Source organism: Triticum aestivum, chromosome 4D, assembly GCF_018294505.1.
Source record: "Triticum aestivum cultivar Chinese Spring chromosome 4D, IWGSC CS RefSeq v2.1, whole genome shotgun sequence".
Lineage (NCBI taxonomy): Eukaryota > Viridiplantae > Streptophyta > Magnoliopsida > Poales > Poaceae > Triticum > Triticum aestivum.
In genome coordinates, this window is record NC_057805.1 from 47,869,140 (window position 1) to 47,882,695 (window position 13,556).

Genomic DNA, 13,556 nt, shown 5'->3' on the forward strand with positions numbered 1-13,556 from the left:
ATACCGTATTATGTTGAGTCAGAAGCCCTGTTCTACAGTTCTTGTGGAAACAAACAGTTAGACAGTTCCTTTTTAAAGCAGAGTGATTATGGAATGACTGAATGTGGATTCCAACAGACCATCACTTCATCCTTCAGACCTTCAAAGTTGCTGTAGCTATCTCTCTACAGAACCAATCCATCGAATCAAACTACATATGGTTTCATGAACAATTATTTATTCATGTTTGATAGAAACACAGGGGAAGTTTGCGATAATGTGCATAGAAAACAATATTGCATTGATTCAATAACCCAACCTAAAATTAGATAACTCTCTGAATACCAGAAGGCCTCTTCAATAATTCCGCAACATAAACATAGGTTTCTCCCTTAGTTTGGAAAGTAGCCACACCACCAGAGTTTACAGATTACAGAACTACCAAAAGCACACACAAAATACCAGCAGAATAGCCACCAGAGATTCACTCTCATGAGCTGGAAAGTTAAAACTAACGCTTCTCATTGTGACGAATGATGTCGACCATCATCGTAAGCTTCCTCTGGTCCGTCATCAGCTGGAACAGACATATGTCTTTGAGTTTCAGATGGTTGTCATGGGCAAACTCGCGCCAACCTCCCCTGAGCATCTTCGCGTCACCAATCCTCGGGTTCACCTTGACTTCCCATGTCTTGCTCTTCTCTGCCCTGAGGCGTGTCACAGTCTGCGCTCCAGCTGGTAGATACTCAGCAGCATACTTCCTGCAAATAGTCTGTTACACAATGTTGCATTAAAACAACATGTTAGCTGAAATCTTACCAGGTTTAAGAATACAATGAATAATAACACATCCCATTGGCAGCTGAAATGTGTAAAGAATAGATCTCGATTGACTTACTACGGCATACAGGCTGTTGTCACCAACACTGCTCTTGTTCATTACTGACGCATAAATGGGAACATCGGACTGAAGGGAGCGAGCTCTCTTGTCGACATACATCTCCTGCTCCCTGGTCAGACATGCAGTGGATGATATTATGTAGGGACGTTTCCGAGGCCCTCTGGATTTATTAGACTCTACAGGCCCCTGACGTGCTTCGTGACCATGGTTGTGAACCAAAGAAGGCTCATTTCCTCCTGGAAACATTTCTAAAACGAATCAGAAAGGAGAGAACTGGAAGTGCACCAATTTGTTTCAGCCTACCGAGGGCATCTTGATGTACCATCACCTGGTTCCTTCCTAACACTGGTTGTCGAAGTTGCCTTTGCCCTAGTTCTACCATCAGTTGTGCGTGCTCTTTTAGGGGTAGCTGAATCAACCCTTGTTTTGCCATGAGTTGAGCTTCCTCGTTTAGGACCAGTTCCGCTTGCACAGGCCTTCGATACCATCAAATGGGAGTACTTGCTCGATCTACTCCAACGGCGAGGGTTCCCAAGCAAATTTAGGAACTGGATTGCGGCCCTCCTTACCTCATCGTCCTCGAGGATCATTCTCAACGGTATTGCTGGCAACCCAATCAAGCATGGCCAGGGCCTCTGGCAAGGGGACCCCATATCCCCATTTCTCTTCGTCATCGCCATTGACCCGCTACAAAAAATTCTTGAGCTGGCTACGAGAAAGGGGCTCCTACATAAAATCAGGGGAAGGGGACCTATGATGGGGACATCTCTCTACACGGACGACGCGGCAGTCTTCTTGGCTCCAATCAAAAGGGATGTGGACAACCTTGCAAACATTTTGCGGGGCTTCGGGGAGGTCACGGGCCTTTGCACCAACTTTCACAAGAGTTCGTTTGTGCCCATCGGCTGCAACCATCTCGACTTGGGTATTTTAACCCAAGGTTTGCCGGCAACAAGGACGTCCTTCCCTTTGCGCTACCTGGGACTCCCCCTATCCGTTTGGAAGCTAAAGTTGGTGGATCTTCAATTCCTGGTGGATAAGGTTGCAAGCAAGCTAACAACTTATGAGGGACAAAATATCACAACCATTGGATGAACGACTCTTGTCAAGTCTGTAATCACCTCCCAACTCGTCTACCCCGCCAATCCATTGGTCATCCTGCAAACCATCCTTCACAGTGTAAACAAGCTTGAGAGAGCTTTTCTTTGGTCCGGTGCGGACAAGACGACAGGGGCAAAATGCAAGGTAAATTGGGAGATTGTCTGCCGGCCTCTCGAGTATGGGGGACTCGGGGTGCTCAACACCGACAAGTTCACGCGTGCTCTCCGGTTGCGCTGGCCGTGGTATGAATGGAAGGAGCCCACCAAAACGTGGGTGGGATTGGGAAACCTGTGTGACGTGGAGGACCTCAATTTATTCTATGCATCCACCACTATCACAGTCAGTAATGGTGCGAAGACCCCTTTCTGGGACTCGCCTTGGCTCCTTGGGCGCATGCCAAAGGACATTGCCCCGCTCATTCACGAGGCTTCCACGAGAAATAATTGGAAGGTGCGGGAGGCCCTCAAGCATAACGCATGGATTCTCAAGATCAAGCCACCAAACAACGTCTCCGCCGAGCACATCTCGCAGTTTTTCACTCTTTGGATGCTCTTGCATGAGGTCGAACTTGATGAACTCACCGAGGACGACATCCTATGGAAGCACACGGCTAGTGGGCACTATTCGGCGGCATCCGCATACAAGGCACAGTTCTTAGGGATGATTCTCTCACCCATGGATAAAATGATTTGGAAGGCTCGGGCTCCTCAAAAAGTCAAGTTCTTTGCTTGGTTAGCTCTTCAAGATAGAATTTGGACTGCCGATAGATTGGCAAAGCGTGGATGGCCAAATTGTGACATGTGCCCTCTTTGCAAGAGGGTGCAAGAAAGCGGGACTCACCTCCTCTACAAGTGCCGCTACATGAGAAGGCTATGGTCTTTGGTCATTGACAAATACCACATTCTTGGGCTCGACATAAACACTTGGCCCTTGTTCGACACGTTTGAGGCTTGGTGGGCAAGTACTTGCGACAGCGCCACCTCATTCAGATAAGCCAAGGCATTCCTCACCATGCTTGTCTCATGGACTATTTGGAACGAGCGAAACGCGAGAGTGTTCAAGCAGAAGAGCGCGCCACCGACTGCATTGCTTGCCTCCATCACGACTGAGGCTAGCCTCTGGATCATCGCCGGTGAAAAAAAAACTAGGGTCAATAATATTGCGAGAGTAATTCCCATGCCGTGTAATCGGGTTGCTTGTAACAAACTTTATTCTCTCTTATTTAGTGGATGAGGCAAAGCTTTTGCCTCCGTTTAAAAAAAAAGTTCCGCTTGCACCGGAATGCAGCATTGATTTGCGAAGTAGACGTACTCTAAGTGATGAGAATGTTCTCCGAGTGCCCTTCTTCATTCTTTCAAAGATGCAGATATCTCCCAGACTCCTACCTGTACTCGAGTGTCGCATGTTACACAACTTTTTTTATTTTTACTGTTCACACCCAGGTGTATATGAGCTGAGGTGAAGAATACCGGTTTTTTTTTCTTTTTTCCTGCTTTTTGCGCATGTTACACAACTCGGCCTAGTAGCGGCACATATTGCTAGCCCATCTCTCCATCCTTCTCTAAAAAAAAGCCCATCTCTCCATCCGAACGCCACATTCCCTAAAAAAAAATAGAGCGCCACAAGTTTTCACATATAGCCTACAAAAAAGTAACACACATGTAAACTACATATTCGATTTGTTTTCGGTCGTACTGCATAATTTATAAAGCCGTGCTTAAGTTTGTTTTGAATTCCGAACCTTGTAATCCGTCGCCCGGCGCAGATCTATAACTTCCACCATCTTTGTCTCCGCTCAGCTCTCTCCTTCCTCCATTTGTCACATACGATTTTCTCAACAACAAAAAAAAGTTTACACGTACGAAGATGCTGGTGACGCGCGTCATCTGAGGACTTACCTTTTTTCTCAAAAAAACGACAAATTCGAGCAATTACCAATTACCTACGGTAAAACAAACGTATTCGACTCGTTTTCGGTATAAAATACGTATTCGACTCGTTTTCAGTATAAAATACGTATTCCGCTTTCGGTTCTACGTACTAGTATAAAGCCGTACCCTAACCCGTCGCCCAGATCGATAATTTGATTTCTCCGTCTTTGCCTCGGCTCAATTCTCTCCTTCCTCCCGCGCTCTCGCTGCTCCAAGCCAGATCTAGGTTTTCGATCGATTTCGACAGCCGTCGCTATGTCGTCCGTCGAGATCCCGCTGCGGGGCGCGAGCGCCATGCTCGTCATGAACGGGTCTTTCACCTTCGTGGATCCCGTCCAGCCGGCGCAGATGCGCGGCCCCGGCGGGAAGAAGAGAGATCGCTGCGGGGATCTCCTTCTCGCCGACGACTCCGAGGCTGCAGGTTGGTCGTCGGCGATCCTGGACCGCAGCCTCGCCCTCCGCCGTCGGCGAGGCCCATCCCCCTCTTCCTTCCACCGCGGCTGCCTCGTCGTGACTGAGGCGCAGAACAGCCGTGACCAGGAGACAGCTCCGGCAGTTGTGGCAGAAGAAATCCTGGATCGGCAAGGGAGTGAAAAGGAGCCGACTGTCGAGGAGCTGGTCTACTGGACAGTCATCTAGTCGTATCAACCAAACCCCCCTGGTCGTGCTGACCAAATCGCCTGAAGAAGGTTCAATCTTTTACCCTGTCCTTGTGTTTATTACAGAGTCTTTTTGAGGCCATATGAATGACTTGCTTTCTTTTGTTTTCCTGTCAATGTCGGAGCACATACAACCGAATTAAACTCACTGATGGCCTTCATGTTGCTGAGTGTTGAGGAGGCAACCAGAAGTAATCGGATTACAAGTCCGAAACATCTAGCAGGATAAGCTGGAAGGCAAAGGCTGGGAAGAGGAGTCGCTGATTGGTGGGGATGGCGAGGAGTTCTTCTACTTAGTTGTCATCTAGTCGGAGTTCTTCTACTTAGTTGTCATCTAGTCGAATCTTTCCTACTTTTGTAGCAAGAGTTCCTCCTATGGTTGTCTATCGATGTGTTTATACCAATTGATGGGCTCTGTTAGGCTGTTACAGAGTCCGGTTCATGTGTTCAAGTCGACAAGTTAGGATGTAATCCGCTTGTTTGATAAATAAATTGATCTACTTAAGCTGAGTTGTGATGTGCACTCACATCAGGCTACTGTTTTGTGTCCTCTGCAGCGCTGGCATTGCCTCCACCGTCTCTGTCATCTTTCACTTTATTCCTCCTTCCTATTCCTCATTAACTGTTTCACCCCGAGTAACTGCCCTTCATACCTCTGCAGCGGCTGTAGCCGCGAGGGATGGGATGCAGTGCCTATGTGCTTCTTGGCTAGTGATTCTGGCATATATGATTATCTCAATTTTTTAGATAAACCCACTGCCTTATTAGATTTATATTAATGTCAATTGGTAGGTCATGGTTATATAATGTTTATTTTCTGTATTTTCAGATTTAGAATTTTCAAAGCATTAGTTGTTTGAGACCTGCAATTTTCTGATGGTTGCAATTAAGATTTCTCTAGTGACAGGCTTGGTGGGATTTATGAAGTGATCAATTTTTAACTGATTGCTGCGTGAGGTGCCATTAAGGTTCGATCTACTCTATTGTGAACTGTGATGATTTGATGTTTATTCAGTTTGTATGATTTAATTGAAACTTATCCAAGCACTAGGCTGCATGTAACCATGTGTTTTATATGATGTTGTGTGTTGACAAGGACACCTCTCTATTTTCTCATGTGTGAGTGATCTGCAGGGTGTCCTATTAGTTCCTGGTAAGCAAACTGACTAAGCAAACGTTTCATTTTTCTGTTGAGTTGTAGTAAAAGTTTTTGTTGTGCACTTGTGCTTCAAAGTTTATGCACTGTCAAATTTACGAAATAATAATTGCAGTACATATAGGTGTATGCAAAAGTTCTAATTTCAGATTGAAAAAGCAGTGGAATGGCTTTTGCATACCTTTTCTGATGTATGATACCTAATTTTCATTTACAAAATTGGAATAAACCTCCCCAAATTATTAGAGAGGTTTCAGAATTCAGAATATCCTTCATAAGTTGTCCAACATTTTCCTTCTTTTACATGTCTGAAGTCATGATTTGCGCTGTTATATTCATATATGACTTCAGAATTATGAGCTTCAGATTTCTATGATCCCTGATTTCTCTCCTATTTTCTCTTCATTTTGTCCCCGTATAGGATTTGGGCTGCTTTTAGTTATTTAGTTCATTTCTTGATATGTTCTTTGATTCAACATAAGGTTGATGGTGCAACTATCCACCAATAGCTACGAAATTCGTCGCCGCATGCAAACAGATTTATAAACTAAGTGTCTTGCATTATATTTGAAGTTATAAGTGTCTTGCCGTATTGAGCAGTGGCTGCATAGTATAATATCTTCCTACTATGTAGATTTATAAACTATCACATGCAACTTCCAAGTTCTGTTGTTCTGAATTATTTTCTTAACCAAAGTATAAAGTGGGTTGCGGGTTGTGCAATAACTTACATTGCCCAGCCGTTTGCTGCTTGCACCATAAGGTTAGATTAGTGCAAGAGCATTATTGCCCCTGTGAGTAAATTTGTCTTGAACTAATCTCTAGTTCTTTCATTTTGTATTACTTTTATATCGAATTGCTCTGGTGAACCTGGTGGGCAATATGGGGAGCTTAATGACTCAAATTTGATGATATCACTTGAAGGTATGTGACCCTTTTTCCATATTTGGCATACCATATAGTTCATCTGGTTTTGCCAAATCTGAATTTAGCAATACCTTTAGAGATAAAAAAGAAAAAGGGATTAAGATCTTCTAGTCTTTCCTATAGATGCTGCATTATATGAGGACCAACATTTGAGGCGATTTTCATCCTCAAACTATATATATGCTCTTGATCATATAACACTGTTTTAAGAACATTTCAGTTTTGCGGTACTGAACATTTCAAGGTGATTTTGAAACTCCTTTCTGCGGATCCAATCTACTATGCTAATTCACATGTTTGAATTATATGTGGAAAAACATGAATTGGAAATATTAGCTCATATTTGGAAGTATGTAATAGCCTTTCCTTGTTTACCCAAAGGGAAGAAACATAATTATATTCATAGAGCTAAGTAGTTTCTGTTAGACACATATTTAGTGTAATATCCATGTAATTAATGTTTTACCCCAAGTTATTGATATTTTTCATATTTGTTCTGATCTATCAGATTCAAACATTAAATTAGCATTTAAAATCGATATTTTAATACACACATGACTTATTTTCTGAACAAGAATTTTCTAAAACATGGAAATATCAAACATTGAGAGATAGTCTGAATAAAATAAAATGAAACTTGAAAATTTTCAAACCACTCAATTGTGATTTTTTTTAAACTTGAAAAATGTTCAAACCACTCAATGGTGAAAAAAAAAGGAATTCAAGACTTTTGAAAATTTAATCATTGAGATAATTTATTTGAAAGATTTCTACGTGACAAAAATCCAAACAGCCTAATTGTTTTTGCCTCGTTAAGATTGCGAATATTAAATTTTCAAAATAGTGGTGTCTGATCCTAATATAGCTGAAACTGACTGAAATAGTATAAAAAAGAGATATGTACTTATTTTTCAGGTAAATTAATTGTTTCATAATCGTATATGGCATGGTTCTCAGAGCCAATTTCAATGGTGTACATGTCTAGGCCAAAATGGAAAAAGAAAATAGAAGCCACGTTGAAGACAAGATCCATCCATCCAGACGAATTGTCTCACGATCTTCCACTCGATCCTTCTTCTTGAATGTTGTCTCACTAATTCCTGGACATTCTTTGTGGTTGGATTTACCGTAGTGAGTAGAGTACATTATGATATGCACTGAATTTGCATCAACCCAAGGAAGTACACAAGTGAACTAAGAAACTAGGCATCATGAGTTCATTAAACTTCAGAGGATACAAACAATAAGTGGCTTCCTCATACAAACTTCATCAGCAACTAGTTTAAACTTCATGCCGCAAAATAAGGCTGCCACTGAAGTAAGAAATCACAATCTGTTTAAAACTAAATTACTAGTTTGCCACACAAATATCAGTTTCTTACTCATTCCAGAAAGTGGCCATGCCCATAGTTCTACTTCCAGATCACAAAAGCAGCGAAGAGCCACATCAGCAACATACAAAATGCCAGCACAAAGAGCAGAGACCTCTCTGCCTCTTGTCAAGAGCGTGAAACTAGCAAAGCTCACGGGGAATGATATAGACCACCATCTTCTTCAGTCCCCCCTCGTTTTTCATCAGCTCGAAGAGGCAGATGTCCCCCTCCCGCAGGTTGTTGTCGCTGGCAAAAGAAGTCCAGCCTGCACGTATCCTCATGGCACCCGCCTTTTCGCGCATTTCATCATGCCATATCTGGCTCTTACCCTCCACCTGAAGCACCAAACTCCCGCTCCCCTTCTGAAGGTACGTGGCAGAGTACTTTATGGCAAAGGACTGTTTGTTCATATGCACACAGAATATTGAACACATTATTAGAATAACATGCAAACTTACAATCATGTAGAGGAGTGGTAGGTTGCAAATTTTCTCTTGATACAGTGGATGACCGGTTGAAACATACCTCCCCCTAATCTAAGTTGGAGAAACTACTAGTACCACATCCAATTCATGGTCATGACGTAAATGGGCAACTGGGGATCACAAATGTTTATATGGACTGATTTCTCTCAAAAGAAAATACCTGTCAACTCAAAATCAGAAGAATATTTTTCTAGACTTACTAGGGAGACGAGGATACTGCTCCTGGTCATGACTGCGATGTAGATGTGCAGATCTGATCCGATGGCTTCAACTTTCTCCAAAATTTTCTTCTTCTGCAGTTGCGTTAGACAGGTACCCCTTGGCATCATGTAGGGTTCTTCGTCACTGATTCCATGTTCTTCATGTCCCAAAGAAGGGGTTTCTTCTCCTGAACAAGTTTTCACATGTATCACACAGAAAGATACAAACTCTTTGGGTGGTAATACTTCTGTGAAACTACCATACCGTCATTTGGTTCCTCCTTAATACACAATGTTGGAGCATTCTTTTTGCTTGTCAAACCATTTTTACCGAAGGGATGATCAATGCTTGCTTTGCGAAGCAGATGGACCATCACTTTGAATGTTCTACCCTTACGATTCATCATGGGCTGGAAGACGCACAGATCTCCCTCCAGTAAATGATTGTCACGGGCAAAGCCACACTCCTTTAGATTGCAACGACCTCCATCAGATTTGACACGGAACTCGCAGTACCATTTCTTGCTCTGCTCAGGCAGCTGTAGTTTGATAGTCTGGTTTCTGTGTGGAAAGTGTGCGAGTGTGTAATCCTTGGGAATTACCTGATCACACAAAGGCGCAGAATCTGAAACTGATCCAAGTTTTAATCATGAGCATTAATACTGCAATAAAAGTGAAATCCCCCTAAAAGCATGATTTCCACTGTAAAGCACGACAACATGTTACAACCGCAAAAAATAAATAAATCACAAAGTATACTGAATCTATGATGAGTGTGCATCTTTCACTGTTTTGGTCATTTTTACTTCAAAACAGTAACGAATGACAAATGTATATATATGGAAGTAGTTATAACTTGCATACAGTTAACTTCTTTTTCATGGGAGTTCATACGATTGACTTAATATTACCAGATCAGGATATGGTTTCACACTGGGCTTCGTCATCATAGCCACAAGCAGAGGCATTTCAGGTTGAATTTCCTGGGCAAGTGCAAATATATTGGCCTCATCTTCTTCTGTTACATAGCAATTCCCTGATAACACATAAAGAGGCGTTGGGAGCGTCTGATCATCGAATTCAGATGACTCATGCTCATAAGGACTGTCTTCTGCTGTAAAATAGTTTCATGAGTAAGGGTTGGTAACTGCAGTAAAACGGTATCGTATGATGCGATCAATAGTTACAAGTCAGTTGTAAAGTTAACCTGACGAACCCTCCGAAGGATAAGATATTGCATCTTTCTTTGCTCGTTTTCTAAGGTGGCCTGAGCTTCCACTCTGGCAACCATCTGATCGTGCTCGTGCTGACGAAGGAGTATTACCATCACTGAAACTGGTCGAAATGTCTGCAGAATTTGTGCTTGGTTCTTGATCACTAATATTGGTCAGTATGCGAGCACAGGACACCACTTTCTCACAACCACTAGAATCAAAGACCACAACCTTGAAGCGACAACTTCCACGGTATCGGAACATCAATGAGTCGTTCTCTACTATATGATTGGCATCGACAAACGCCTCCCACCCAGATCTGAGTAATGTTTTGTTCCTACGCTCAGCAATTTCAACATCGTAAACACTACCATTGGGGGCTTCTAGTTCAATGGTTCCTGACAGCTTCCATCCAAAATAGTTCACAAATCTCTCTGGTATGACCTGCAAAAATGTGAATCGTTATAACTACTAGTATCGGTTTAAAACATGTTTTATTGCTGCCGATTCAATGACCAAGGCAATCCACTGAACTTACCATGCTATGCCTAGAGTGTCTATCCATCTGCGTGAAGAAACACTTGACCTTTCCATGCAAATGAGTCCAGTATCTGTTGCAGCACTCGCAGGAATTGCTCATCTCGCCGCCTACTTATGTCCTGAAAGCAGAAAAACATAGATTATGACTGGCAGCGAAAGAAAATCTTAGTATCCTCTGCAGCATTTTTTACACCGCAACTACTCATCAAGTTTCTTTTTCCCGAATCATGCAGGACAAGTTCTTGTGGTATATTAAGACAGAATCAAGAAACAGAGTACAGGGAGTTTGTACCCAAAAAAAAAGAAAAAGAAACAGAGTACAGGGAGTTTGTACAAACGCCTAAGTAAAGGGAGTTTGTACCGTCAACATCAAGCAAAATTACAGGGAGTTTGTACAAACGAGCAGCCAGAGATCAAGCAAAATTATAAACGCCTAAATGCCTAGCCCCTGCACGCACCCATCAAGTCACCTGATCTCCAACAAGAAAGAAACATGTATAGCTTCTCCCTGTGGTAAATTCTGAAAGTTTCCTTTGTCTAAGCAGGGAGCAGATCTTGTTGAGCCCAACAAAAGGACTGAAAGAAAAGAAGCAAAATGCACATGTGGGGAAAGAGGTAAACCAAAGGCTAGGCAGCAACCAAAAGCCAAGGACTCACTGCGATGCAGGCCGGAAGGGAGCACTCAAGGCTCACAACGCTGGTGTGTTGCTGGAACTTGAAGAAGCAAGCATGGATACCACGGGAAGGCGGAGGAGGGAGAGAAGAAGCAGGTGGAGCCACCGAACGGAACGCCTGTAGGATGCCCTGATTTGTCTCTGCTGCTCTGATGGGATTTTACGGCCCTAGGATGATGGCACTGTATCATAGACTTGTAGGCCCGTCATGGAGAAGCGGGGAGGTTTTGGTCAAAACGTTGGCAAAAGAGAAAGTTGGCACCGTTCGGTGATTACGAGGTACTAGTAGGGTGTTGGATTTCATTTTAGAAGGAAACAAAATAAAATTTTTAGAAGTATTGTTTCCATTTTTTAAGAGCAAAGATGATTAGAAAAGAATCAATTTTGAAGCCAAATTTGAACGGACAAAAATCCACGCTTTTAAAAAAATTACACCAAAAATGGAGGACTTCATCCGGAAAGATGAAAGCAGAAAAGTTGTCCTCGTCCCCAAGAAAGGCCTCCTAGACGCCACCAGTCTGCCTCATCTCCTGTGGCCTTAGGGCCATGGAGGTGCGGTGAAGCTCGATCCTTGCCGGCGGGAGGGCTCCTACTCTGTTTTTAGGTGTTTTTCCGAGGTTGATTAAGGTTTATGTCCTCTTCAGGAAGGCGAGGCGGCGGCGACTCCCTGAAGATGGAATAAGATCTTCCTCACCTAACCTCATCGCAGCGCTGCATCTAGCATTGTCAAAGGGTGTGTGTAAGTGTGTTTGTGTGGCGGATCTCATGGGATTCGATCGGTGTTGATCTTTGGTGGATCTCTATGGATCCAGTCTTCATTTGTTTGTGTTCATGTGTTTATAGGTTGATAATTCTGATCTACACTTCTCTACATTGGTGATGGTTGTTGTTCTGGTACACTGGTCCTGTGGGGTTTTAGCATGCCGACTTCCTATTTGTTTACTACAACAAGGTTTGTCCGACTCTAGTGACAGAGGGGTGATGAAGGCGACGCGTCTTCGGCTTGCTCTAGTGATTGTAGTCGTCGCTAGGTGATCTACGGGTCAGTATGTAATTTATGTTACTTCTGATGTTTTTTGTACTGTCATAACAATTGATGAATAGATCGGGATCTTTCCGCAAAACAGAACAAAAAAAAAGGAAATGACTCTCACGGAGACCTTCCCACTGGCGCTCCTGATCCGATACTGTTTGATATATCTTCATGTCTCTTTTTTTTTGTTCTAAGTGTTTACCAACTTGTGCACAATTTTGACAGAGCTCCTTAACAGTCATTCTCTAAAACTCTAAGCTCCCTGGGAATACCACTCTCTCCGACATTTTCTAAACGGCGCTTCAGGCGCCCGTTTGTAGTGTTTCTACAATCGGGCACACACCCCGGCCTGCACGCTGGGCCGACCTGTTTTGCTTCTTTTTTTTGTCTGTTTAAACCAAAAAAAGGGTGTGCGCACAACGGATTCGAACAAAAGATGTCTCTCAACTAAGTAAGAACAGCAGTGGCCACTACGCTAATCAACGCTTGGTGCCCTTTAACTTCTACTCTTTTCATGTTATTCTTTTCCCATTCATGTTTCTTATTCTTTTATTCTTTCCTTTTTCTTCTTTTTCTTTCTTTTTTCTTTTTTTCTGGTTCATTTTTTTATTTCTCGTTGAGTTTGATGAACTTGTTTCATTTTTCGATGAACTTTTTAGAAAATCGATGAATTTTTTTAATAATTCAATAAACTATTTTTCCAATAAATGAATTTATAATATTTATTGAAGATTTTTTTAAAATTCGGTGATTTTTTTAAAATTTGCTGAACTCCTTTTCAAATTTGATGTTTTTCTAAATCAATAACATTTTCATACTTTTTGAAGTTTGTGAACTTTTTTCAAAATCCACGAACATATTTGAATTTATATTTTATTTCGATTTTCCCCCTTTTTTTCAAAAGTCAACCATTGACCGATCAACCACGACTAGTCACAAGCGAACCCTGAAACGACCGGGACCCCTATATCTCGCTTCAGTCCACGCACGCGGCCGGCCACAACCTCTATTTTTTATTTTTTTTCCTTTTGTTTTCTGTTTCATTTTTTCTTTATTTTTGTACTTTTTTTATACTTTAATACATTCAGAATATATATATATATATATATATATATTATAAAAAACACTCTACAAAAACATTTGAAAAATGTTAAAAAAGTATTTGGAAAATGTTAATCAAGCATTCGGAAAAATGTTGAATGTGTATAGAAAAATTATATATCATGTATTAAAATAATGATAATTTTTTATCATGTATATAAAAATGGTAATCCAGCATTTAAAAAAGTTGTCCAAGTATTTGAAAAATGTTAATCGAGCATTTGGGAAATGTTAAATGTGTATAGAAAAAATGTTCACCATGTATTGAGAAAATAATGAAAA

The 13,556-nt window shown here is 41.9% G+C and overlaps 2 protein-coding genes across 2 annotated transcripts; both read right to left on the reverse strand.

Moving 5' to 3' along the window:
* Positions 1-364: 364 nt before the first annotated feature.
* On the reverse strand, positions 365-1,560 carry LOC123096093 (B3 domain-containing protein Os03g0620500-like). The gene is made up of 3 exons (XM_044517694.1): positions 1,203-1,560; positions 878-1,128; positions 365-751 (listed from the first exon to the last, which is right to left on the reverse strand). The coding sequence occupies exons 1-3, from the start codon at positions 1,558-1,560 to the stop codon at positions 491-493; spliced, it is 870 nt and encodes a 289-aa protein (XP_044373629.1). The 3' UTR covers positions 365-490.
* A 6,607-nt stretch (positions 1,561-8,167) lies between these two features.
* LOC123096649 (B3 domain-containing protein Os03g0619600) lies at positions 8,168-10,576 on the reverse strand. The gene is made up of 6 exons (XM_044518409.1): positions 10,465-10,576; positions 9,920-10,370; positions 9,624-9,826; positions 8,978-9,314; positions 8,713-8,900; positions 8,168-8,425 (listed from the first exon to the last, which is right to left on the reverse strand). Exons 1-6 carry the CDS (start codon positions 10,564-10,566, stop codon positions 8,168-8,170), a joined length of 1,539 nt encoding a protein of 512 aa, XP_044374344.1. The 5' UTR covers positions 10,567-10,576.
* Between the last annotated feature and the right edge of the window lie 2,980 nt (positions 10,577-13,556).

What these genes read in the sequence shown, in the direction of transcription:
- LOC123096093 (XM_044517694.1), bottom strand. Translation starts at nt 1,560, where the DNA reads ATGGCGATGACGAAGAGAAATGGGGATATGGGGTCCCCTTGCCAGAGG. An exon ending in TAGGAAGGAACCAGGTGATG is followed by an intron (nt 1,129 to 1,202) that starts GTACATCAAGAT and finishes GATTCGTTTTAG; the next exon opens with AAATGTTTCCAGGAGGAAAT. An exon ending in ACAACAGCCTGTATGCCGTA is followed by an intron (nt 752 to 877) that starts GTAAGTCAATCG and finishes ATTGTGTAACAG; the next exon opens with ACTATTTGCAGGAAGTATGC.
- LOC123096649 (XM_044518409.1), bottom strand. Translation starts at nt 10,566, where the DNA reads ATGAGCAATTCCTGCGAGTGCTGCAACAGATACTGGACTCATTTGCAT. An exon ending in TCCTTCGGAGGGTTCGTCAG is followed by an intron (nt 9,827 to 9,919) that starts GTTAACTTTACA and finishes ACTATTTTACAG; the next exon opens with CAGAAGACAGTCCTTATGAG. An exon ending in TGAAACCATATCCTGATCTG is followed by an intron (nt 9,315 to 9,623) that starts GTAATATTAAGT and finishes TTGTGTGATCAG; the next exon opens with GTAATTCCCAAGGATTACAC.